Source organism: Panthera pardus, unplaced genomic scaffold, assembly GCF_024362965.1.
Source record: "Panthera pardus isolate Hobbes unplaced genomic scaffold, ASM2436296v1 HiC_scaffold_8, whole genome shotgun sequence".
NCBI lineage: Eukaryota > Metazoa > Chordata > Mammalia > Carnivora > Felidae > Panthera > Panthera pardus.
The window spans coordinates 17,155,362-17,182,323 of record NW_026527013.1 but is presented as its reverse complement, the minus strand read 5'-3'; the positions used below and the strand labels follow the sequence as shown (position 1 = coordinate 17,182,323).

Sequence of the window (26,962 nt, the reverse complement as noted above, 5' to 3'; positions counted from 1 at the left end):
TGGGATGTTCTCTCTCTCTGCCCCCACGCTGATCGCACTCTCTCTCAAGATAATAAACTTAAAAAAAAAAAGAGGAGGTGCCTCGGTGGCTCAGTTGTTAAGCGTCTGACTTTGGCTCAGGTCACGATCTCACAAATTGTGAGTTCAAATCCCATACTGGGTGAGCTCAAGCCCTGCTTCCGGTGAGCTTGAGACCCGCATCAGGTGAGCACGAGCCCCGCTTCAGGTAAAAACATGAGCCCTGGGTGAGCACCGCTTCTCTCTCTCTCTCTGCCCCTCACTTGTGCCCTCTTTCTCTCAAAAAAAAAAAAAAAAAAAAGAGGGAGGCAAACCATAAGAGACTCTTAATGATAGAGAACAAACTGAGGATTGATGAGGAGGTCGGTGGGGGATGGGTTAAATGAGTGATGGGTATTAAGGAGGGCACTTGTTAAGATGAGCACTGGGTGTTAATATATGATGAATCACTGAATTCTTCTGAAACCAGTATTACACTATATATTAAATAACTAGTTTAAATAAAATTTTGAAAAAAGAAAATCAGCTTCCAGCAACCAAAAAAAAAAAGTCACAGGAACCAGAAGTCACAGATGACATACCAGATTGGGAAGGACCTTTGGAAATTCAGGGCAGAATGACAGCCCTCTGTTGTTGTCACTGAGGCGGTGCCAAAGGCCACTGCAAGGGCTTATGCTAATAGATAAGTCTGGGGTCCAGCCTACTGTATTTATTAATAATAATATTGTTGAGTACTTACTATGAGCCAGTTATTAGCATTTTGCATGAAATAATGTAATCGTTAGCACTATGAACTATTATTATTCTTTTGTAGATAAACAGAATGAGGCATTTGTCAGCTAAGTAGCTTGACCAGGGTCGTTTCAGCTAGTAAATTCAGAGACAGGATTCAAACCGAGACAGTCTGGATCCAGAACTCACCCTTTTCTTCTGGAGCAGGGGCTAGGAAATTTTGGTTCTTGGGCCAAATCCAGGTTGCCACCTGTTTTTATTTAGCCCAGAATAAATAAGAGTAGTATTTACATTTTTAAATGATTGGAAAAAATGAAAAGAAGAATGTTATTTCTTGACACGTACTAACTATATGACATGCACATTTCAGTGTCTGTAAAGTTTTATTGAAACACAACCATGCTCATTCATCTTCAGGCTGCTTTCATGGCTGACTTTGTGGTACTATGGCAGAAGTGAATAGTTGCAGCTAAGACTTACACAGCCTGCAGATCTGAGCATAGTTACTGTCTGCTCTTTACAGAGCCCTTGCTCTAGCATAAGGTCTGATTGTGAGCTATGATGTTATTTTCCCCTAGCTGACCGGGCATTCCCCTCATAGCTCAGTTACAAGTCAAAGGAGTTTTTATTTTTTCCTCCTTTTTATGTTTGGCGCATGGTCCACTGGTTTATGTTAAGTGTCTACTTGCTTAAGTTGGGATTTTTATTTTATTCATTCTAGTATCCTCTTCATTTATCTTTGCAGACATGGGTCAGACCACACATTTGTAGGGAAAGATTTCCAATCATCTACTTTGTAGACATCAACAAGATGACATGGCATATGTGAGGGACTGCAGCCTCTTAAGCATTTACAGTTCCAACCAGAATTCAGACCAAAGAGAAGCTGTTGTTTTGCGTTTCTTTTTCCAAGATGTCTGAAAGCAGCTTGAAAAAATGTTTTGTGGGATAGAAACCACTTTACATACTCCTCCACATAGCATCTTGAGGAATACACAACTCATGATTACCTCTTAATAGATGTCTTGTTAAAGGTCTGAGTGCTTGTCTTCAGGTTTCTCCCCTTAGAGAAGGTATCTTTAACTGTACCACCATTATGTGAATAAATATTAATATTATGTAACTGTTCATCTTGGACTCCTAGCTAATTAAAAGAGTTAATACCAAGTTGGACTTGCCTTACAGTAGACACGGGGAGTGTGTAATCTTTTAGAATCTGGAGCTGTAGGTTGTGGGTAGTTATTTAAAAGCAGATTATCTTTTTAAAAAAATACTGCATTTCTCCCACATAATACCCAGTCTGTAATTAAGCTGACTGAGCAAAGGTGGCCCAGTGCACATTCAGTTAATAGTAACTTAGGAAGTTAGGGTGTTTTGTTGTGTTTTTTTTTAACCCCACCTGTGTTTGGTTTTTGTTCACATCTCTTCATTGTTAATATTTGAATGTGTCTTAATGCGTGTTACGTATTTCATCTGAACTAAGAACTAGAGCATTCGCAGTAATTTTCATCTCTTTCTCCCTTATCTTCTCACCTTCCTGCCGCCAGCACTAAGAATCCTAAATTTTGAATCTTGTTCTACTACTTTTTAAGTGACTTGTATCACAAAGAAAAGATGTTCTTGGGGCGCCTGGGTGGCTCAGTCGGTTAAGTGTCTGACTCTTGATTTTAACTCAGTTCATGAACTAACAGTTGTGAGATTGAGCCCGTGTCGGGCTCCGTCCTGGATGTGGAGCCCGCTTAAGATTTTCTCTCCCTGTCTCTTGCTTTCTTGCCACTCACTGCCCAGAAAAAAAAAAAAAAGATGAAAGATGCGCTTAACATGTTAGGTGTAATTTTGTTTGTTTTTCAGCTTTATAAAACATGGTTTATTTAGACCTCTGAGACTTTGTTTTACTATTATGTTTTCAGTGCATATCCATGTAGTTACATTATCCACATAGGCACAGTTCATTTATATCCACTGCTGTAAAATATTTTGTTGTGTGATTATAGCCCTGTTTAATCATCCATTCTTCTATTACTGGTGGGCAGTTTGGTTTGTTCCTGTTTGTTCTCAGACACGTGTCCAACCTTGTACGTGCCCCACAGGGCACCACTGCTCCTTGACGTGTGCTTGGTGGACTAGTTGCCACAACTGAGACAAGGAGTTGGAGTCACTCAGCCCTCCGTTTAATTCGGGTATCGCTTTTTCATAAGGCAAATTTTTTGATAAAGGAACATTAGAGCATTGAATATTTTGAACATTGAACCTTGATTATTCTTGTATAACTTGTTTTGTTGTGGATCAATCTGTGAGTTACAGGGTTTTAGGAAATTCTGGGTTTTGTCCCCAAAACAAGTGTATCACTTGACACTTCATCCAGCAACACTTGATCATACACTTCTAGTGTTAATCTCTGCTGATAATAGTAGGTATAAAGTGACATTCCGTTGTGGTTTTATTTATTTATTTGCCTTATAAACAACATTTATGTCTCTGTTCTGGAGGCTGGAAGTCCATAGTGGTTTCAAATTACACATCTCTGTATAACTGATCTGAGTATCTTCTATTTACTGGGCATACATATATCATTCTGTAACACAGCTATTTTTGTTATTTGGTCACTTTTTAATAGTTTTTATGATTTCCTTTAGAAATCTGATCTATTGATCTAGTTGCTGTACTGCATGTGTTTTCTACCATTCGGTTACATGTTCTTTCCTTTTGGCATCTTTTAATGAAAAGAAATCTTTAATTTTAATTGACCAAAGTTAGTCCTTTATTTTATGATTACCACTTTTAAGATACCATTTAGCTTTTGTTTTTTCATGTGTCTTTACCTGGAATTGATTTTTAACATACGAAATGTGGTTGATTTTGTATGTTAATTTTATAGCTAACCGCCTTGCTAAACCCTGTGATTATTTCTAGTAACTTTTCTGCAGGTTTTTTCAGGTATACAGTTTTATTCTCTGCAATCATAACTACTTTTCTTCTTTTTCTTAAATGACACTCTGGGCTACAACTTCCATGGCAGTATTGAAGGGAAATAGTAATACTGTTACCCATGTCCTACTCTTGATTTCAAAGGAAATACTGTATGCATCTCTCCAGGAAGGATGACATTCGTTTTAGGATTATCGATAACAGTTTTGAGGGCTCAGGAACTTCTTTTGTATCCCTGGTTTTCCAAGAGCTTGTCATGAAAGATACTGAGTTTTATCAGACACTTAATGGGTGTGATCAAATAAGTCTATAAACTTACAGATTTATAAATTTTAAATTACTTTTCCGGTACTATCCTATTATTTTGTCATAATGTATTGCCTTTTTTATACACTGCCATGTTCTGTTTTCAGATTTTTTGCTTAGGAGATTTTCATTGTGATTATGAATGAGATTTAGCCTAGTGGCCTCTAATATTCGTTATTTGTTGTCTGTATCTGATTTGTGAATCAAGGTTATACTAGCCTCAGAGAATGGGGAGGGGTATTCTCTCTTCTTTTCTCTAGAAAAGTTTAAGTAACATTATAATCCTCCCTTCCCTAAAAGTTTGGTAGAACTCCCCCAGTAAAAACATCTGGACCTGTGGTGGTTTTGTTTAAATTTTTTAATTATTCCAGTTTTTTTGTTTGTTTGTTTGTTTTTTTATGGGACTCCTCAGGACTTCTTTTTCTTCTTGAATCTGTTTGGTAAAATACTTTCTAATAATTTGTCCATTCATTCATTCATTTGTTTGTTTTGAGAGAGAGAGAGAGAGCGAGCACGCGCGCCAGCACGAGTGGGGGAGGGGCAGAGAGGGAGGCAGAATTCCAGATAGGCTCCTCACTGTCAGCACAGAGCTTGATGTGGGGCTTGCACTCAAAACCGTTAGATCATGACCTGAGCTGAAACCAAGAGTTGGACGCTTAACTGACAGAGCCACCCAGGTGCCCCAGTAATTTCTTCATTTAATCTAATTTTTCTATTCGGCATTAAAGTTTTCGTAGTACTTTGTCACTTCCCTTTTGACTTATTAATAGTTAGGACCTTTCTTCCAGTCGTAATATAATTATTTTGTGACTTCTTTCTCTTTTCCCGATGTGTCACACTGATTTATTGCCTTTATTATTTCAAAGAACCAAGTTTGGGGTATATTGATTCTCTCTATTGTGTATGTTTTATCTCTGTTGTATTTTTGCTTTATATTTCTTTGATTTTTTTCTTGTTGTTTGTGTACCTTCTATATTCTGTTACCATTTTCCTGCTTATCAAGAACACAATGTGTAAACATTGAGCATGTTTTTCTTTTCTAATGTAAGTTTAAGAAGACTTTACATTTCCCTTTTCGTGCTATATTTACTGATTTCCAAAATTCTGTTTCTAAGCACAGAGAAATTACATGTATATTTTAAACTTCTAGTTTTATTGTATTATGGTGAGAAACCTTGGCTTGTGTGTCATTGACTTTTCAAAATTTGTTAAAACTTGCTTTTTGACTTAATTTGTGATCAGTATTTTTTAACGTTCCACATGAGCTTGAAATTGAGAAAAGTATGTTCAAATCCCTGTTGTGAGGCACATTTTCATTTCCGCCCTACCATTCTATCAGTTTGGGTGTTACACATTTGACACTCTTTTATTAGGTTTAACAGTATAAAAAGTTAATCATTTTCTAGTGAATTAAACCTTTTTCTCATACATTGTCACCCTTTATTTCTAATAATGCTCTATTTTTGATGGCTGTATTATGGAAGAAAGCCACTGTTGATTTTGTTTAGCTTAGCTTTCATGCTTTCATATTTCCCATCTCAGTAGTCTCTGTGTGGATCATTTCTTTAGATGTGTTTTATAGTTTTGTGATTTTCTTCTCACCCAGTTTAATCTGTTTTCTCTGACTTCATTTCTAGAAAAAAATTTTTTTGGTTTTATTTTGTTTTTAATGTTTTATTTATTTTTGCAAGCACAAGCAGGGGATGGGCAGAGAGAGAAGGATGGAGAATCTGAAGTGGGTTCTGTGTTGACAGCAGCAAGCTCAACGTGGAGCTTGAACTCTTGAACCGTGAGATCATGACTTGAGCCAAAGTTGCCCGCTCTACTGACTGAGCCACCCAGGTGTCCTGTTTCATTTTGGTTTTTTGCCTCTGCAGACGACTGGCCTGAAGGATAAAGCATTTAGAAAAACTTTTGATCTTTAGGGTTTTTTAAAAAATCTCTGCATATCTCTAATATTTTTTTGTTGGTTAGAGATCTTTACGATTCTCTCTTTTACTTATCTGTTGCATCCATGGCTGTGCCAAGGTTCGGGATTCAGATCTCCTATTGGCAGTCCTTGAGTGCTGAAACTGTTGATTAATATTTCTGCCCAGTCTTGGTGGTTTCCTTTCTTGGCATTTGCTCTAAACGGCTAAAATTGGGATTGGAAAGACTATCTGCAGAGGATGTTGCTTCTCATAGCTAGGGGTTGTTGCCATTGGCTTGAGATCCCATTGGCCAACCCTATGGCTGGCTCTGTGTAGGAATCCTGGCTTCTTTTCTCTGCCCTTGAGCTGGCTAGTCCAGGGCTCAGCTTCCTGATGGTGAGCTACTACAAGCAAATATGTCTGGGTGTGACCCTTCCCCTCCAGTTTTCCAAATACTTGATCCCAGATACAGGATCCAAGTTATAGATCCTGGCCCCACTTCTTCCACACTCTGGTCTCACTTCTGGTACTGTAGCCTTTTGGCATTTTTTAGAAGGTTGTAATTTTCTACCTTATGTGAGATTCATGACATCCCAAACTACCATATCCCCTGGAGCTCCTGGTCAGTCAGAATTCTGGAAGCGAGGTCTGGTTCCACCTGCAAGACTTAGAGCAAGAGGGATTTTCCTTTTCAATAACTTTGACACTGTTAGTTTTAAGTATGTTTGTTTAAATATGTTTAAATACTCTCATTGATGATAAATATTATTAGTCTTATCATTTATAAGAGGATACTATAAAGATTTAAGCTGTAGGTTATTTAGATGTTTTTATTTAAAACCACAGCAAACCCTCATCATATGTAAAATATTTGTTTTTGTTTTGGGTTTTGTTTTTTTTTTTAATGTTCATTTATTTTTGAGAGAGAGACTGAGTGAGAGCTGGGAACGGGCGGAGAAGAAGGACATACAGAACCCGGAAACAGGATCCAGGCTCTGAGTTGTCAGCACATTTCTGATTATACTGTTTTTGTTTTTTAGAAATCTTGATTAATTTCTTACCTATAGGATATAGTTAAGACTCCCTTAGTACCACATTAAGGGCTCTTCCTCATGCGACCTTTACCAGCATTATCTCCCTGCTGATTTTTCCTATCTACCTTCCCCTTGAAAGTCATCACCAACGACATTTCCCTGGCACCCTTGAGTCTTTCAGTCTCTTTCCTTGAAATGTCCTTCTCTATATTTGTATTACCCACCCTGTCAACCATGTCCACCTAGAAAATGCTCACGTAACCATCTATCCTTCCCTGATTGAAACGGTTGTGCCCTCTGTGCTTCTCACAGGGTCTCATGCGTGCATGTATGTGGTAGACTTGTTGGTTTGTGTCTTCTCTGGCCAGTATGTGATGCTCTGGATGCTCAGTGAATACCTAGCTCTGCAGTATTTCTCCAGTGCTTGACTCAAAATATATACTCACAGGGCGCCTGGGTAGCTCAGTCGGGTAAGCATTTGACTCTTGGTTTTGGCTCAGGTCCTAATCTCACAGTTTCATGAGTTTGAGCCCCGAGTCAGTCTCTGCTCAGAGCCTGCTTAGGCTCCTCTCTCTCCCTCTCTCTCTGCGCCTCCCCCACTTACGCTGTCTCTGTCTTCTCTCAAAATAAATAAACATAAAAAAAGATAATACAGGAAAAAAAAAGATATACAGGGGTGCCTGGGTGGCTCAGTCAGTTAAGCGACCGACTTCAGCTCAGGTCATGATCTCGCGCTCCGTGAGTTCGAGCCCCACGTCAGGCTCTGTGCTGACAGCTCAGGGCCTAGAGCCTGTTTCAGATTCTGTGTCACTCTCTCTCCCTCTCCCGTTCATGCTCTGTCTCTCTCTGTCTCAAAAATAAATGTTTAAAAAAAAATTAAAAAGATACACACATGCACACACTCATTAAGCATTGGTTAAATAAATTATTTGGGGCTTTTTTTTTTTTTTTTTTTTTTTGCTCTTTTTTACTTGAAATGTTTTTGAGGTTTTTATTTTTATACCTACAGAAAATAAAAGCCCTCATTGGACAGCTCCATGCATTTTCAGAAATTAAACACATTCATGTAAAGAGCCCCAGGATCAGGAAACAAATCATTACCAGCACCTCAGGCCCCTCCTTTATCCCACTTTTGCTTGCCCACCCCTTCCTTGGTTAACTGCTGTCCTGATTTCTAACACTATTACTTTTCATCTGTTTTTGAACTTTAAATTAATACAATCATGAAGTTTGTGTTTTATGCTGGACTTCTGTGAGCCATACAGTTGTGAGACTCATTAGTGCACATAGTTGTATTTCAGATACAGCTGTGTGAAAGCTTTTACCTTTTTTCCATATTGTGTTACTTGTTCTTATTCTTTTGTTCGTAGAAGGGGCTGAGGAGGAAAAAATGGAAACAGATACCGATGTTCAGCAGCCTGAAAAGGTGAAAGTCTGTTTGAATTCTTCTACAACAGAAAAGACACAGAGAGAGCATGCCTTTCGTAGCATAACGGTTTGGGTTTATTTTGTCTTTTGTCTTTGATCCCTCTCAGGGAACTACAGATGATTCTGTCAGCCATTTGGATTTTGCTGGTATAAGGTATAATTTTCACAAAGCATAACATAGGACATTTTTCACTTACTCATTCGAGGAAGATTTATCCACTCCTGAGCCTCTTCTTTTATATCCCTTTTAGGCACAGTTGGGGAAGTGAATACAAAATTGTGGTTTTTACAGATACTGAATTATAGGGTTGGGTCCTATATTTGTGCCAGAAGAAAACTATAGAATACTAAGGAATTTTGTAGGAGATTTAACTGCCAGCAGGAAAATGGTTAGAAAAGTCTTAATCAGAAGGCGACATTTGAAGTAGGTTTTAAAAAGCAGGTAGAACTATATAAAAATTGAAATAGAGGAGAGGGAATCGAAGATTCCACTGGCATGGAGGAGACACTGAAGCTAATGTGCAGAAGGCAACAAAGTGCCCCATGTGTTTGTGACTTGATCTCTGACTCAGAGAGGCTATAAACACAAGGTGAGTGAGGCAATATAGAACTTTACAGCCTCTTCAAGATCAGGGGCACATGATTTAACAATGGACAAAGGACCTGAATAGACATTTTTGTAAAGAACATATACAGATGACCAGCAGACACATGAAAAGATGCTCAGTATCACTCATCATCTGGGAAATGCGAATCAAAACCACAACAAGATACCACCTCACACCAATCAGAAAAGCTAGTATCAAAAAGTGTTAGCAAGGATGTGGGGAAAATGAACCCTCGTGCACTGTTGATGGGAATGTAAATTGGTGCAGCCACTCTGGAAAACTGTGGCGCTTCCTCAAAAAGTTAAAAATAGAACCACCGTATGATCCAGCAATTCCACTACTGGGTATTTATCCAAAGAAAACGAAGATGCTAATTCAAAAAGATCTGTGCATCCTTATGTTCACTGCAACATTATTTATAGTAGCCAAGATATGGAAGCAACATAAATGTCCACAGATAAATGAATGGATAAAGAAGAAGTATGTATCACACACACACACACACACACACACACACACACACACACACACACACAGGAATATTATTACTCAGCCTTAAAAATGAATGAAATCTTGCCATTCACGACAACATGGATAGACCCTAGAGGGTATTAGAATAAGGAAATAAGTCAGAGAAAGACAACTACCGTTAACATTTAACTTCTATATGGGCTACTGGCACGAGAACAGACACTCAGATCAATGGAACAGAATAGAGAACCCAGAAGTGAACCCACAAACGTATGGCAAACTAATCTTTGACAAAGCAGGAAAGAATATCCAATGGAATAAAGACAGTCTTGTCAGCAAGTGGTGCTGGGAAAACTGGACAGCAACATGCAGAAGAATGAACCTGGACCACTTCCTACACCATACACAAAAGTAAAAATAAACTCAAAATGGATAAAAGACCTAAATGTAAGACAGGAAGCCATCAAAATCCTCAAGGAGAAAGCAGGCAAAAACCTCTTTGATCTTGGCCTTAGCAACTTTTTACTCAACACGTCTCCAGAGGCAAGGGAAACAAAATGAACTCCTGGGACCTCATCAAAATAAAAAGCTTCTGCACAGCAAAGGAAACAATCAGCAAAACTAAAAGGCACCTGATGGAATGGGAAAAGATATTTGCAAATGACATATCAGATAAAGGGTTAGTATCCAAAATCTATAAAGAACTTATCAAACTCAGCACCCAAAAAACAAATAATCTAGTGAAGAAATGGGCAGAAGACATGAATAGACACTTCTCCAAAGAAGACATCCAGATGGCCAACTGACACATGAAAAAATGCTCCACATCACTCATCATCAGGGAAATACATATCAAAACCACAATGAGATACCACCTCACACTTGTCAGAATGGCTAAATTTAACAACTCAGGCAACAACAAATGTTGGCGAGGATGTGGAGAGAGAGGATCTCTTGCATTGCTGGTGGGAATGCAAACTGGTGCAGCCACTCTGGAAAACAGTATGGAGGTTCCTCAAAAAACTAAAAATAGAACTACCCTACAATCCAGCAGTTGCACTACTAGGCATTTATCCATGGGATATAGGTGTGCTGTTTCGAAGGGACACATGCACCCCCATGTTTATAGCAGCACTATCACCAATAGCCAAAGTATGGAAAGAGCCCAAATGTCCATCGATAAATGAATGGATAAAGAAAATGTGGTATATATATACAATGGAGTATTGCTCGGCAATCAAAAAGAATGAAATCTTGCCATTTGCAACTACATGGATGGAACTGAAGGATATTATGCTAAGTGAAATCAGTCAGAGAAAGACAAAAATCATATGACTTCACTCATATGAGGACTTTAAGAAACAAAACAGATGAACATAAGGGAAGGGAAACAATAGTATAAACACAGGGAGGGGGACAAAACAGAAGAGGCTCATAAATATGGAGAACAAACTGAGGGTTACTGGAGGGATTGTGGGAAGGGGGATGAGCTAAATGGGTAAGGGGCACTAAGGAATCTACTCCTGAAATCATTGTTGCACTATATGCTAACTAATTTGGATGTAAATTTTAAAAAATAAAATTAAAAAAAAAAACCTTCTATATGGGATCTAAAAAACAAAACAAAACCAAAAAATCAGAAATAGACCCATAAATACAGAAAACAAGGTGGTGATTGACAGAGGGGAAAGGGGGGTTAGTGGGATGGGCAAAATAAGTAAAGGAGGATTAAGGTACAAGTTTCAGTTATAAATAAGTCACAGGGCTGAAAAGTACAGCATAGGGAATATAGTCAGTACTGTAATAATATATGGACAGGAAGTAGATTTATCATAGTTAGCATTGTGTAATGTGTAGAATTGTCAACTGTGTTGTAAATCTGAACCTGATATAACATTTTACATCAACTATACTTCAGTTAAAAAAGATAAGATTAGAAGCCTTGATGAGCATTCACTCAGTATTTGAGTGAACATATACAATATGCGATTTAAGGTGTTGATTACGTGTGTTGTTTTAAAATTGTATATAGATAAGGACAGGATGAGGATAAGAGTAAAATTAATTATAATTCTTACATTGTTCAACATACTGTGCTTTGTACTTTCCATTTGTGAATTCATCTAGTTCCTAAACAGTCTCATCAAGTCAATGATGATCTCTTCATTTTATAGACAATGTTACATGATTTGTCCAAAGTCACAAGGATTTCAGAGTCAGTAAATGAAACCAAATTCTAACCAGAAGAATTGAAGTTTTCAGTCCCCAGAGCATAATCACTGATGCCCTATTGTGGCTCTTACTAAAAACCATTAGCAAATGACTGTATTAAAGGCTTTGTCAGCTTTTAATTTTGGCAGTATTCCATCTTCTCGGTTGATAATGTACATTTTAAATGCTCTTGATTCTTTTGGACAGGTAATCAGTAATTCATTTGTTTATTAAGTATTTCTCTATTTAACCAGTAAATAACATAAATGAATTTCCATGCCATTCCTTTGGACATTGTGACCCTGGCTTTATAGCACAGGGCACAAAGAGTGCAGGGACTGTGTGTTGTGGAGGCCTATTAACATGTGAGCACTCAGGTGTGGAGGTAGTGAAAGGTGTTTCTTTGAATGTATTGATTTCTAGCTCTTCTCTCCAAGGCCCTTGGGCCTCCAAGGCCCTAGTGCATTCCCTGCCCAAAATAATGGAATCTTTTGTTACTCTTAGATAATATCACTAGTTGAAGGACTGGGTTTTTTTGCTCACTCTCTGTTCTCTTCTTTTATACCTCCTCGTTCAGGCAGAAAACAAAGGGGAAAACGAAACAGATGAAGGTGATAAAGCACAAGATGGAGAAAATGAAAAACATAGTGAGAAGGAGCAGGACAGTGAAGTTAGTGAGGATACCAAATCAGGTAATTTGAGGAAACTCTTTAGACTTTATTATGTAAAACTGACAAGCCCTGGAGAACTGTGAGCAGTTTAATTGTATAGAAATTTTCCTCACTCATTAGGTTTTTTTTTTTTTTTTTAAGTTTATTTATTTATTTTGAGAGAGGGAAAGAGAGTGTAAGCAGGGGAGGGGCAGAGAGGGGGAGAGAGAGAGAATCCCAAGCATGCTCCACACTGTCAGCACAGAGCCCAACATGGGGCTTGATTCCACAACCGTGAGATCATGACCTGAGCCACAACCAAGACGGACGCTTAACTGACTGAGCCCTGGGTTTGTTTCTTAATGTAACAATAAACAAGTGTTCGAGTTTGAGTTTTATTTGGCTCCTAGGCACCAGTGCTAATACCAATGGCTACCTTGTTTTCAGTAATATGTAGACAAACAAGTTGCTCATTGTGACAGAAGTCACGGTCAGTGGCTGGCGGATCCATCGAGCCTGTCTCAGAAGGCTTGCGGAAGTGCTTTGTTCTCATTTCCTCCAGACACTAGGGTTTCTCAGAGCCTTTCATTGACTGATCTTTTTGGTCTTACGGCAGGGCTTAGTTCCCTTTATATCCTAGGGAACTACACAGAGAGCTTAGAGAAATGAAGGAAAGACAAAGCATACTATTTAGAAAATCCATCTCAGATGGAGGCTCCCTTACATGCATGGAATGGCTCTGCAAAAGTCTTACAAAGAAGGAGGCACTGAGATCTCTTTGTAACCTCAGTCCTAGTTTGTCATGTGGCGGAGGTGAGAAGTAAGATGGCTTATTGAGATGGGGCACACTGGTAATAAGGCTTTCTGATTTTTTTCAGAAGAAAAGGAAACTGAAGAGAACAAGGAACTCACTGATACTTGTAAAGAAAGAGAAAGCGATCTCGGGAAGAAGAAAGTAGAACATGAAATTTCCGAAGGAAATGTGGCCACGGCCGCAGCAGCTGCTCTTGCTTCAGCTGCAACCAAAGCCAAGGTTTGCCACTGACAGCCCTTTCCAGGCTCTTGCCAGCCGTGAATGGTTGCATTGTTGTCAGTTATTGAGAAAGTTTAGTATAATGAGCCTTGCACCCAACACGAGATGACTGCTTGACCGGCATTTCTAGGTTAAGAATTGTGCAGGCAGGAGGGGTGGGGGCGAGTCGCAGATCTGGTCCTAGAGGGGGGCTGCCTTCCAGGCCTTGCTTATACCGCTCCACTCAGCTCATGGAGACCACAGAGATGTAGCCGAACTTAAAGTCCCTCACATTTGCCTGCAGAACTTGTCTTAGACTACTGTTCCAATTTCTGTTCGATTGAAATATTTGTGATTTTTAAGACAAAAATCTGTTTCCTTGTATAAATACTTCACCCTGCTCTTACAGACTGAAAGGAAAGAGGGGGATCTAAAATAACTTTTTCTTCTTGAATTTGCCAGCTTTTCTGGGGGTGGTTTTCTCTATTTATAACCTAGTATTGGCTTCACAGCATATTTAAGAAAAAAAGGAGAATGTTATTTTTCCCACTTTGTGTTGCTTTCGCATTTTAAAACATTCCAGGCATGAATATGTGAAGTTTTGAAAAACCTTTTCACCCCTTCTCCATCCTACCCTCTGAAGTAGCTTTCTTCCATTATAGGTTCCCACGTTTTGAGGAGCGTTTACTGGAACATACCTAATCTTTTTATCTTGAGCTGTTCTTAATCCATTGGTAAAGATATTCTTTCATGGCCTTTAGTACCTGTAGACTGTTCAGCTACTGCAGACTACTTCTCCAAGTGCTTAATCTGTGGTGCATGATTTAATAACAGACCCACAGGTGACCCAGTTTAAACCACAAGACCATTGTTTTGAGTTCCCACACATCAGGCCTAGGTGTGGACAGTGAGGAGGAGGGTGTTTACAGGGCACAGTCAGTCCAGACAGTAGCCCCAGCTGAAGCTGACTCTTACAAGAGCTGGAGATCCTGTGTGTTCCTACTTCCCAGTCTCTTCCACAGATGCCTCCCGATCTTCATGGTGGTTTAGTTGCAGTATTAGGTATTCTCTCTCCTCTACCGTTCTCTGTCTCTTGGGATGAGTGAGTACTTCTCTGGATGCCAATTTGACAGCTGTTTCCTGTTCATTTGGTTTTGCTGCTTCACTGGAAGCAGTTTTTTGATTCTCTGTTTCTCCTGTCAGGCTGGACCCTTTGGCACCTCATTGCCTCAGAGCTAAGTTCTCGTTCAGACTGCTACCAGGGATCTTAGAGACCTTAAGGATGGTCTTGGGATTATTTCATAAGTGAGCTGGAGGCCAGGAGGGCCTCTGTCCTTTGTGACATTTATCAGGAGACAACACAGCCATCCACCAGTCTTCAGAGTTGCAGCCTCAGGTCATCTTGTCTCTCCTCATTCTTTCACTTTCCATAGGTATTCAGCCACCAAATCCTTCCTGGTGCATTAGTGCCTCTGGTAATGCCCGGGCCCTTCACTTTCCCCTTAGGCTGGCATCCCTCATCCTCTGCCTATCTCCTCCAGCCCATTCTCTGTCTTTAGCAAAGTAATCTTTTTTATTTTTGAAATTTTCTATTGATAATTTACATTTGTATCAGTAGATATATATGTCTACGGCTAGTGAATTATTCACAGGTGGAGCCCACCTGTGGGCTCACACACAACACCCACTTCAAGCAGCATAATATTCCTAGCCTTTCAGAAGCTTCCTCATACTCCCTTTTGGTTACCGTCCTCCCCCCGCCCCCGCCCGCCCCCCAAGAATGGTTGCTAACCTGTCTTCTAATACAATGGACTACTTACTGCTTTTCTGAAGAATCTGTAAAAATACAAATAGGAACATGATACTTTCTTAAATAAGCTCTCTATCTCTCTCAGGCTAAAATTTCAAACTCTTTAGTGTAGAATTCACAAGATTTTCATGATCAGGACCTGTCTGTCTCAGTTCTCAAGCGTCCTTTCTTGCCTGTCCATCCAGAACTGTTCCTTGTGGTTCTCCCAGATAGAACCCACTGTGTGATCTCCAGTTGGGCTTTTTTGGACCCTCTTCCCTCTCATAGAGATGTTTCTCTCTCTCTCTCTCTTCCATTATTTCTCCTCCTTCTGCCACTGTGTCAGCTTCACTGTAAGTTGCTGGAGAAGGAACTAAAATGGTAGATGACCATAAATTGTTTTCATAGCTGATGAAAAACATCATGGCCTCATAGCTGTTAACATGTGCAACTTTGGGCACAAAAGTTTGTGTGCTGTGTACTTCTGACCACCTTGCCACAGCTGTTTGACCCCTTTACTGCAGAGAAACTGCTTTTATGGAGCAATTGCCCTGCTCCTTAGATGTTCTGTGCAAGGTTTAGAAGAGTCCAAAGAACATTTTCCTTCCAGGTCACCGAATTTTCACTCCATCATCCTCACTCAGTCTTGTTTCTAATAACTGGGAAAGAAGATCTTTATTCTCATGACAGCTGTGTTTTCCACAGATCTGTGAGTGATACACATGCGTGTGACACATGACTTGGCATGCATGAACTGTTCAGTGCCACTTAACAGCTGGGTCTGATGCATTTCACAGCACACATAACCATCTTTGTGCTACATGGGAATTAAGGGTAAGGAATTCACTTAAATTACTGTAATTAGTACAGCTGATCTAGCCAATCCAAGTTTTCTCTTATTCTCTTTTTGTTTTTCTGTATCTATAAACAGCTTTGTTCTTAAGACTTTTCCTTGATACATTTTAATTGTTTGTCACACTGACATGGAGTAGTAATTAGAGGTTCTGAATCTAGCTCCAAAACACATAGGGACGGTGGGCATGCATTCTGGCTCTTCCCCAGCCTTGCCATATGAGGGACTCTTTGGTAGCATATCCATTTCTTCATTGCATCTACCGACAAGCTGTGAATTGACCTACCTGAAGAGTGGTGTGTGGGTGTGGGAAGGAACACCATTGGCTGGGTGCTCTACATCCCTTCCATCTGGGTGCTTAGTTTTAGCTGGAAGGAAAAGTTCAGAACTATTGCTAGAATAAATTAGAAACCTTAAAAACTAGAATGTTCTCCTTATTCAGCATCAGCAGGACTCAATTCCTCCAAGATAGCATAGGTCACGTTTTCTTTCTTTTTTTTACTGTTTGTTTATTTTTGAGAGAGTGCAAGTGGGGGAGGGGCAGAGAGAAGGGGACAGAGGATTTGAAGCCAGCTCTGGCTCTGCACTGACAGGCTGACAGCAGTGAGCCTAATGTGGGTCTTGAACTCACCAACTATGAGATCATGACCTGAGCCAAAGTCAGATGCTCAACAGACTGAGCCACCCAGGTGCCTGAGATCACATTTTCGTAAGATTTACAGACATTTTCTTTAGATTTATTCTGTCACCACCCCATTCCTATATATCTTGAAATGGCTAAAGTAGGTTTGTCTTCATGGTAACTAGATATTAGTTCTGGGGTAACAGGAAGATTCTTTCTCACCTCTCAGAGATACCTCTTACTTGCTCCCCTTTGCCTGAAATTCTTTTTTGAGATAGGAAAGTTTTTCATTGTACGTTGTAGTCATAAGGCTTTACCAGATAAGTGTTTGCTGAAATTGATTGACACTATGTGCATTGATCAGTGAAACGATGTCCTTTTACTTGATGATATTCTAGAGAGAAAACCAAAAGAAAAATTGACCTATTGGATCATTTTGCCTATAGTTAGACCTATTCACTTTCATCTTTATATGACTAAACAGAAAACTACTCCTGTTCCACCAGCTGGACTTCAGGCTTTGTTATGTAAAGTTCACCTCAACTCTGTTACAACCAAGTTACCTTTGTGGTATCATTCATCTCTTTTAGGTGATTTCTCCGCATAGCGCACATCTGGGCCACACTCCCACACCTCATCATTCTTAAAAAAACAAAAACAACAAAAACTTCTTTTTAATGTTTACTTATTTTTGAGAGATAAAGAGACAGAGCACGAGTGGGAGAGGAGCAGAGAGAGAGGGAGACACAGAATCCGAAACAGGCTCCAGGCTCTGAGCTGTCAGCACAGAGCCCGACATGGGGCTCGAAATCACAAACCGTGAGATCATGACCTGAGCCGAAGCCGGACGCTCAACCGACTAAGCCACCCAGGCGCCCCTCATCGTTCTTAAGTTCCATAAAGCCAGTATGTGAAGGGATGTGAGCTCCCGACAGCCCTTCTTGGGGAAGCCCTGGTCATCACTGCTGCCAGACTTCAGGAATCCTTAGCTTGAGCGTTAGTAGTGCTCCTGCCCCAGTTACCCAGGGCTATGTAACCATTACAAAACCTATCTTAAGACCATCATCCCTGTATTGCATCTTAATCATTTTTATGACTGAGGAACTCAGGCAGACTCAACTGGACAAGCCCTGTTCCATGTGACATTGGCTCAGGTTGCTCACAGCTGGGCTGTGAAGGGAGGACCTGAGGCAACCTCCCTGCTGTGCCTGATGGGTAAGCAGGGTGTCTGTATGACCTGGGACTGGCTGGCGTCACTGTCTCCACACAGCTCATCTACAGAGTTCGTTATCTTGGGCTTCCTCACATTAGGTTGGTATCAAAATAGTTGGACTTTTTACTTGGAAGCTTATAATTTTAAGAGAAAAGTGTCCCAGGCCACCAGAAGGGAATCTGTGTGTGTGTGTGTGTGTGTGTGTGTGTGTGTGTGTGTGTGTGTGTCTGTCTGTGTCTGTCTGTCTGTCTCTGTCTCTCTGCCTCTCCCCCACTGGCGCACGTGCGCACTCTCTCTCTCTCAAAAATAAACACTAAAAAAGTTCTATCCAAATTCAAGGTGAGGGATCATTGACCATGCCTCTACACAGAAGGCATGCCAGCTTAAACCCCTCAGTCTACCCTCTGGTCACCAATTACCTACATATCTCCCAACTGAAAAGTAAGCATTCCATGGTTTCATGTTATTATGATAATCAGGCTAAGGCTGGGCTTTTGAGATCTTCTCTAAATCAAGTTCGGGTACAGAGGAAGCTCTCTTTAGGAGTGGTCTTTCAGGTGCAGCTCCTTGCATGTTGGTCATCTCAGAAGAATTTGAGGACTGACATAAAAGTGGTTGGAAACTTGGAGAGAAACTGCACTCACATTCAGTAAGTGTGAAGATGGAAGGCCCTGAGAGAGCATACATAGTTCAGAGCAACTTTGAAATCTAGTCAGGCATATGTTTCCCCTTTCTGTCTTCCCAGGGCCCCAGTCTTGCCCTCTGTGACTTATTCTCTACAGCTTTTGGCTTGGCCCTGTGGTCTTTGGATACTGCATTCTGAATCCTTTTCCTTTGCCATTAAAAAATCAGCCCAATTTTGCTGCTGTGAGGGGCCTTTCTTAGCCTGTAATATGAGTCCCAGAAGGAAAGGAAAGAGTGAAGGAGGCGGGGGGATGGGGGGGTTGGTGGGAGTTGTGGCTGATGAAAACCTTCAAACTTGTTGGAAAACATTAAGTTGTAGTAATATAGAATATAGGAGACATGCTCTTGAAGATACTTAGAGGCCCTCCTGTCTAGTAAAGAGAGTCTAAGAGTATAAGAGGCAAGAATACCCTTATTCTTAGAAATTCTAAGATTCTTAGAAATCCTACGATACTTTTTTTTTTTTTAATTTTTTTTTTTTTTTTTTAAACGTTTATTTATTTTTGAGACAGAGAGAGACAGAGCATGAATGGGGGAGGGTCAGAGAGAGGGAGACACAGAATCCGAAACAGGCTCCGGGCTCTGAGCCGTCAGCACAGGGGCCCGATGCGGGGCTCGAACTCACGGACCGCGAGATCGTGACCTGAGCCGAAGTCGGCGCTCAACCGACTGAGCCACCCAGGCGCCCCCCTACAATACTTTTTGATCAGAATGTCTTACAGCCACACCTTGAGCTGTTTACTCTCAGGTCACGACTAACTGATAATGTTCTGGATTTTATCTTTGTCCTGAAGCCATTTTTTAGTTTCAAACCCTTGCTGGGAGCAACTAGAGATGAGAAAGTTTCATTTTAAACCTTGTTGTATTTGCTCTTAATTGTCTAGGAGATTTCTAACTCCAATAATGATGGCCTGAAGATGGAATAGTTCCCTCTTTGGTTCCTTTCTCTTCTGGCTGCTTGTAATAAAATGCCTAAAGAAAGTTTATCTTTTGTCTAGAAATCACTCCAGCCAGATTCACAAGTTCATTAATGACTCCTATTTTCCACATCACCAGAAGTGACAGTGTTTCCAAACTTCTCTTTGGAGAGAAGATCTGCTTCTCTCCAACCTCCAGGAACATTTTCCTCTCTGTTCTAAAAGCTCTTGCCAGTGGTTTTCTTGAGATCCTTTCAGCCTGTGCCCACTGCATGATCTGAAGCCACACACTGAAAGTTTTTGATACTACAGCACCCCATTTCCAGATACCAGATTCTTTTCCCCATAGTGGGTTTAGTGTTTTTAAAAAACAACCATTTTTTATTATAGCTCATGATTGTGCAAATTTGAGCACTAAACACCTGTGCAATTCTGCTCCATGTGGTATCAGTTGAATCATTTAGCATTACTCACCTCACAGGTAGGTTCATGGAGAGTCTGAGACAGATTCCTTGAAGTCCTAATCCTTGGTAGAAGTGGCTGGTTTCTTTTTCCTCTTCATGCAGTCTTGAGGTCTCTCTCTGTGGGCTCTTCCACGTTGATCACATGTAGTATATGGCAGCTAGGGACTCCCAGAAGGAACGTTCCAAAAGACAGGACATGAAGTTCCCAAGCTGGGAACTGGAAAATGGCACCACTGTTTTCTCTTGGGCAAGGCAATTAGAGAACCTGCCTTGATTCGAGAGGAGGGATTATAGACCCTCCTCTCCATGAAAAGAAAGCCAGTGAGTTTATGGCCATCTTTAATCTGCACGTCCCTTCTAAGAATTCCCCGGGAAAGTATCCACTAAATATTAATTGTTCTAAACAGGCATTTGTGGATAACTATAAAAAGCTTTGAATTTAGAATTTAAACTTTTAGTTCCGGCTCTACCATTTACTAGTTTCTTAACTTACGCAACTAAAATAAATTTTCTGAACCTATATCATTTTGTCTGAATCAGAACTCCTTTCTGATCTACCTTTTTAACAACGTTATTATAAGAATCAAGTTAAGAATTAAAAACGCATTCTGGGGGCGCCTGGGTGGCTCAGTTAAGCGCCTGACTTCAGCTCAGGTCATGCTCTCGCAGTTCATGGGTTCGAGCCCTACATCGGGCTCTGTGCTGACAGCTCAGAGCGTGGAGCCTGCTTTGGATGCTGTGTCTCCCTCTCTTTCTCTGCCCCTCCCCCACTCATGCTCTGTCTCTGTCTCTCAAAAGTGAATAAAAGTTAAAAAAAAATTTTTTTTTTTTTAAAAAGCATTCTGTAAGATGGAAATGCCATATTTTGATTATTCATTTAACCGGTATTTGAGGGTCTACACAGTGATAGGTTTATTTGGTGCCAAAGAAATATGGATGGTTCCTGCCTCTTAGGAACTCAGCCCACTAACCTTGAACTTCACATTTTTCTTGAGCCATTAGGATATATATTTAGTTGTGAAGGAAAAACAAAAAGAATATGTATAAAATGCTAGAAATATAACCTTAAGAAGTTAGTATTAAATGAGATCTAATTAGGAATTAAATACAATTTTATATAATTTCTTGGAATGAAACTTTCTTACACACAACACATAAGTCTGTTCTACTTTTGCGTATTTCATTTTTACACAAGTTATGTTTATAACTGGATTACTAACCTTAGTACACACTTTTAAGTTCTAACAGGAAAGATGTTTCATATGTTAATATCACAGATGATTTTTGAGTTTCTTAAACTCTTTCATCTCCTAGATGTAGAAACAAACCCAGAGAAGTTGATGAGAAGCCTCAGGTTATACGACTAGTTGTAGAACAAAGACCAAAACCCGGATTCTGCAGACTTTGAGTCTGGTGATCCCAGCCAATGCATAAATGTAATCTGATAAAATTCTCTATTTCGAAGATACTGTTTTCAAATATTGTGCAATTAAAAATCCAACAGCTAGCTCAAAAAAAAAAAAATACCTTCTTTTTTTGTTTGTTTTCTTAGTATGTCTGTGATTTAAGTTTCTAATTTTTAAGAACCAACAAATAAAGAACAGAAGAAAGAGGGAAACATTAACTCCTCCATGTCTCCATGTGTCAGCTTTCTTAGTGGCTGGTTTTGTTTCAAGGTATGCTTCAGAACTGAGTTTCATTCCCAGTTCACTTAACTGTGACCGTTGGCAAGATAATTAACTTTCCTAAGCTTTAGTTTTTTTTCTTTCTATATAGAGTTCAGTTTCTTTCTATACATAAAGAATTCTTTTTTGGTGGTCATTAGAAATAAAAGAAGTACCATGAAAATACAGCATGGTGGTTAGAATGATGTCAATGCTTAATAAAACCCAGGATATCCCCCAGTCCAGTAATGCATTTCAACAGCTCACTCTTGCTTTTACATTCTAAGATTCTTTTTTTTTTTTTTTTTTTTTTTTTAAGCAGACATGAGTGGTATTTGGATCCCTTAATCACTTTTGTCCAGTGGTTGGTAACATTTATTCAGCCACTTCAAGCCTCTGCGAAGGCTTTGTAATTTCCTGAAGAATTGGCTCCTAAGCCTTTGTGACTTCTACTGGATTGATTCGGTACATGTATGTCACCAAATCCATAAAGTAGCAAAATTTAGAGTCTTGGTGGCAGGACATATGCTGTTCTGTGAAACATACTACCTTCTTGTCGTCTCTCAGGTGCAAATGAATCTTGTACCAGTAACAATAAGAATAGTCATGGAAGTTAAGTCAAAAAGGAGGCTCAGGGCACCTGGGTGGCTAAGTTGATTGAGCATCCAACTCTTGATTTCGGCTCAGGTCATGATCCCAGGGTTATGGGATCGAGCCGTGCATCGGGCTCTGTGCTGAGTATGGAAGCCTGCTTGAGATTCTCTCTCCCCCCTCCCCCTGTCTGCTCCTCTCCCCCGCTTGCTCACCCACTCCCTAACTAAATATTTTTTTTAAAAGAGGCTCTAACCCCCAGATCAAGAAATGCAGAAGATCAAGAAATGACATGTTAACACATTCAGTAAGATCCACTCAGCAAAATTCAGAAAGTGAGATGGTACAAAAGACCAGGCCACTTCTTTCAGAGAAATCTGTTGATTTCTTCTCTCACAAATAAGAATTGTGAGCTAGAGCAAAGTAGAAGATGTAGTCATTTGGTTTTAACAATCATATAAAGAAAATCAGAACTTGTATGTAAATATTATTATTAAGACCTGAAATGTGAAAAAAACTAAATTTAATGTGCAACATTAGTTCTTTTCTCCTATTTCTACTCAAAACCCAGATGTTATCAACCTTATCAGTGAATAATGCTTACACTTGTAATGGGGTAATTTTGATAACTTATTAAAATTTTTTCTTTAGGGGCGCCTAGGTGGCTCAGTTGGTTAAGTGTCGGGTCTTGATTTTGGCTCCGGTCATGATCTCACAGTTCATAAATTTGAGCCCCACATTGGGCTCTGCACTGACAGTGTGGAGCCTGCTTGGGATTCATTCATATTCTCTCTCTCTCTCTCTCTCTCTCTCTCTCTGCCCCTCCTCTGCTCTTTGCCTGTTTCTCTCAAAATACATAAGCAAACATTTTTTTGAAAAGTTAAAAAAATTTTTTTTCTTTAACTAGAGGTCAGTGTAATAATTCTGTAAGTCTTTAATAGTAAATAAACTGCCATAAAGTTTAGAGACTGAAGTTTTTGTTTCTTTTCCTGAGTTTTTTACTCAAATTTTTTTTCTTTAGTTTGCGGGCCATGGTTTTTTCATCCTTCATTCCAAAGTGCCCACATTTACTTGCAGAGATTTCTAGTGGTTTTTCTAACCTTGAGCACAGGTGAATTCTAGGCTTTTGATAAAGGCTGCCTCTTTTCTCTGTTCACTTTCCACCTCATATCCTTGTTTCCTCCTTTAAAATTGCCAAGTCTGCAAAATGTGGGGCATCCTCGAGCCTAGGCCCTGGTAGTGAACAAGTGACTAAATAAAGTGCAGTTCAGTGAGTATTGTCATTGTGACTGTGGGAGCCAAGAAGCTGCCCAGAGGAAGTGATTCCTAATGCTGAGTCTTAAAAGACATGTTGAGGGGCACCTAGGTGTCTCAGTTGGTTAAGCATCCAGCTTCAGCTCAGGTCATGATCTCACGGTTCGTGCGTTAGAGCCCCGCGTCGGGCTCTGTGCTGACAGCTCATAGCCTGAAGCCTGCTTCGGATTCTGTGTCTCCCTCTCTCTCTGCCCCTCCCTTGCTCATGCTCTGTCTCTCTCTGTCTCAGAAATAAATAAAACATTAAAAAAAAAAAAAAAAAAAGACATGTTGAAAGTGGTTGGTGCAGGTAGAGGAGAGTCTCCCAACAAATTAGGCTCCCAGGTCATCAGCAGTGTTACAGCTCACAAGTATGAGACACCCACTCATACTGTTACTCATACATACTCCAGGCACTGTTCTGCATACATTGTGTGTGTCCTCCCTCCTACCCTGTTGTGGGTGCAGTTTTCCAGTGTCACAAATGAGGAAATAGTCACAAAGAGGTAGGGTAATTTCCAGGCCATGGTTACAGAATACTTCGTTTTATTGTGCTTCACGGATTCTGCATTTTTAAAAAATGTTTGTTTATTTTTGAGAGAGTACAAGTGGGGGAGTGGCAGAGAGAGAGGGAGACAGAATCCAAAGCAGGCTCCGTATTGTCAGTGCAGAGCCCAATGTGGGGCTCAATCTCACGAACTGTGAGACCAGGACCTGTGCCAAAATCAAGTCAGACGCTTAACCGACTGAGCCACCCAGGTGCGCTCCCCCCTTTTTAAAATATAAATAAATATGTATAATTTATATATATATTATATATACATATATATATTCAAGCGAGAGAAAGAGTGCGCATGTGCGCACTTGTATGTGTGGTGCCAGGATGAGGCAGAGAGAGAAGAGAGAGAGAATCCCAAGCAGACTCCACTCTTTCAGCACGGAGCCTGACACAGGGCTAGATCTCACGAACCACGAGATCGTGACTTGAGCTGAAATCAAGAGTTGGACACTTAACTGACTGAGCCACCCAGGCGCCCCAAGCCTTACCCTTTTAAGCCTGATCTTTGAGTTGTTATTTTCGGTTAGTATATATTTTAGTCATAATTTCAGTCAGGTGTATATTGATTCTTATACAAAGTCTAAATATATTGAAATTCTCTTTTTATCCGTATTTTCCTACATTTTCTTAAAAATAGTGATCTTAACTTACTTTAATGTTCTCCCCTGCTAATAAGTCCAGTGCCTGCGCCATTTGTGGATCTGCTTTTTTGATTGAATGCCACATATGTATAAAAATTTAGATTGTCCAGGGATGCTTGGGTGGCTCAGTCAGTTCAGTGTCCAACTCTTGATTTCGGCTCAAGTCTTGATCTCATGGTTCGTGGGATTGAGCCCCATGTTGAGCTCTGCACTGACAGTGCAGAGCCTACTTGGGATTCTGTCTCTCTCTCTGCCCCTCCCCTGCTGGCTCACACTCTCTTTCAAAATAAGCAAACATTAAAACAAATTTAGATTCTCTGTGTAAAAAGACAAGGAGAAATATATATATAAGATCCAGACGCCCCAGGTGATAACCGAACTGATTGAGGCAGGGATTGAGTTGAAGCTAGATGACACTTTGGTCATTCTCCTCCAGGACCACCCCTGATCCTTGGGTGTGACTTTCCAGAACTTACAGTTGAGATTTTGAAATAATCTTGATCACACCAATGGGAGTTTTCAGGAATTTCTTTTCTTCCTTGAACCTAACTCCTTAGCTTCCCATCTTCTGCATCTTCAAAATTTGCCGAGTGTCTGAGATGGTGACCAGCTTGTATTTGAAGTCCCACACATTCCTACCAGCATCACTTCATCCGTAGGCATGAAGTCTAAGAGTTCTTCATATACGCTGGACACAACTCTTTCATCACACATATGATTTGCAAATACTTTCTCACAGTCTGTGAGCTGTGTTTTCACCTTCTTGATGGTGTCCTTTGAAGCAGAGATGTTTTTGATTTTGATGAACTTCAAGTTTTCAATCTTCCCTTTTAACATTTTTGCTTTTGGTGTCACATCTAAGAAATCTTTCACTTAACCCAAAATCACTTAGGTTTACTTCTGTTTTTTCTTCTGGAATTAAATTTTTTTAAATTTATTTTTGAGAGAGAGAGACAGAGTGTGTGCAGAGGAAGGGGGTGGGGGGAAGCACAGAATCTAAAGCAGGCTCCAGGCTCTGCGCTGTCAGCACAGAGCCCAATGCGGGGCTCGAACTCAAGAACCACAAGATCATGACCTGAGCCAGAATCAAGAGTTGGACACTTAACTGAGCCACCCAGGCTCCCCAAATCATGTGATCTTTATTTAAACTTGTTACTGATGTAGTTCAAGTGGTTAGGGAGGCAGATGTATCATGAACAGCCGTAGATTATTCATAAAATCTGCTTATCATCAGGGTGCCTGGGTGGCTCAGTCGGTTGAGCGTCCGACTTCGGCTCAGGTCATGATCTCACAGTTTGTGAGTTCAAGCCCCGCATCAGGCTCTGTGCTGACAGCTCAGAGCCTGGAGCCTGCTTCAGATTCTGTATCTCCCTCTCTCTCTGTCCCTCCCCCACTCATGCTTTGTCTCTCTCCGTCTCAGAAATAAAGAAACGTTTAAAAAAAAAAAAAAATCTGCTTATCATCACCTTTTGCTTATACATTGCCTCTTCCTATTAATGGATCTCTATGGTATAAAATTGCATTTCTCTTTTCTAACTATAAAAGAGTGAAAAATAAGATTCTCATTTAAGTGTCTGTTAATTTAGCTCCCAAAAGCCTATGTTACATACCTCCTGCATGTTAGCTCCTTCTAGATTCTGTAAGAAACAGAGATTAGGACAGCCACCTTGTGTTACTTCTCACTCGTGTAGAAGCAAGATGAGCACATAAATTCAACAGATGTAATGAAAGTGAATGCAAAATGCTATTGGGGGTTTGTTAGTATAAGCTCTTAGATGGTGTCTGGATTAGGTGGGATTGACCCATTCCCAGATACAGGTAGTCAGGACCAAATATGGGACCCTCATCTTCTCGGTGTAATGTGGTGCCTTCCTCTGTGTGCTGCTGAGTAGGCAGGAAGTGTGAATGAATAGGGCTCATCATCCATCCTGTAGCGGGTGAGTAGCACATTCTTCCAGTGTAACTTCTTGTTCTGTACTATATTTGTTCCTCTTGCTCTGGATCCTATCTGCAAACATAGGGGTGGAATATTGTTCACCCTCTCCTTTCCACACGTGGTTCCACTCACTAGAGAGAAGCCAGAAGCTTTGTGTCTGAGTGTTGGGTGCTGAGAGAATCCACTGTTTAGCTGTCCCTGGACAGTTCATAAAGGGGGAAGAATAGTGAGGGGAGGCATAGAGTAAAAGGGTGAGGGTGCGAGGTAGGTGGGTGGTAGATGGGAAGTGTACCCCAGGCTACTTGTGTCCTCCTCTTTGCCCATCAGTGTTCTGATTACACTTCCCCTTTGTGGTGGGCTCTTTTTGAGGGGAGCAGTTTACCGTGGGAGGGAGGGTTTTGGGGTGTTTTTTTTGTTTTTTTAACCCT

At 40.3% G+C, this 26,962-nt stretch overlaps 1 protein-coding gene across 4 annotated transcripts in view; it reads left to right on the top strand.

Annotated features, from left to right (window-relative positions):
* SMARCC1 (SWI/SNF related, matrix associated, actin dependent regulator of chromatin subfamily c member 1) overlaps nt 1-26,962 on the top strand; it is a 172,199-nt gene that overhangs the window by 112,989 nt on the left and 32,248 nt on the right. For 3 of the 4 annotated variants that reach the window (XM_053897597.1, XM_053897600.1, XM_053897599.1), the window contains exons 22-24: nt 8,299-8,354; nt 12,224-12,338; nt 13,175-13,329. In XM_053897597.1, the coding sequence (XP_053753572.1) occupies nt 8,299-8,354; nt 12,224-12,338; nt 13,175-13,329 (326 nt within the window). The remainder of the gene's footprint in view (nt 1-8,298; nt 8,355-12,223; nt 12,339-13,174; nt 13,330-26,962) is intronic. The other variant, XM_053897598.1, reaches the window with a different exon arrangement.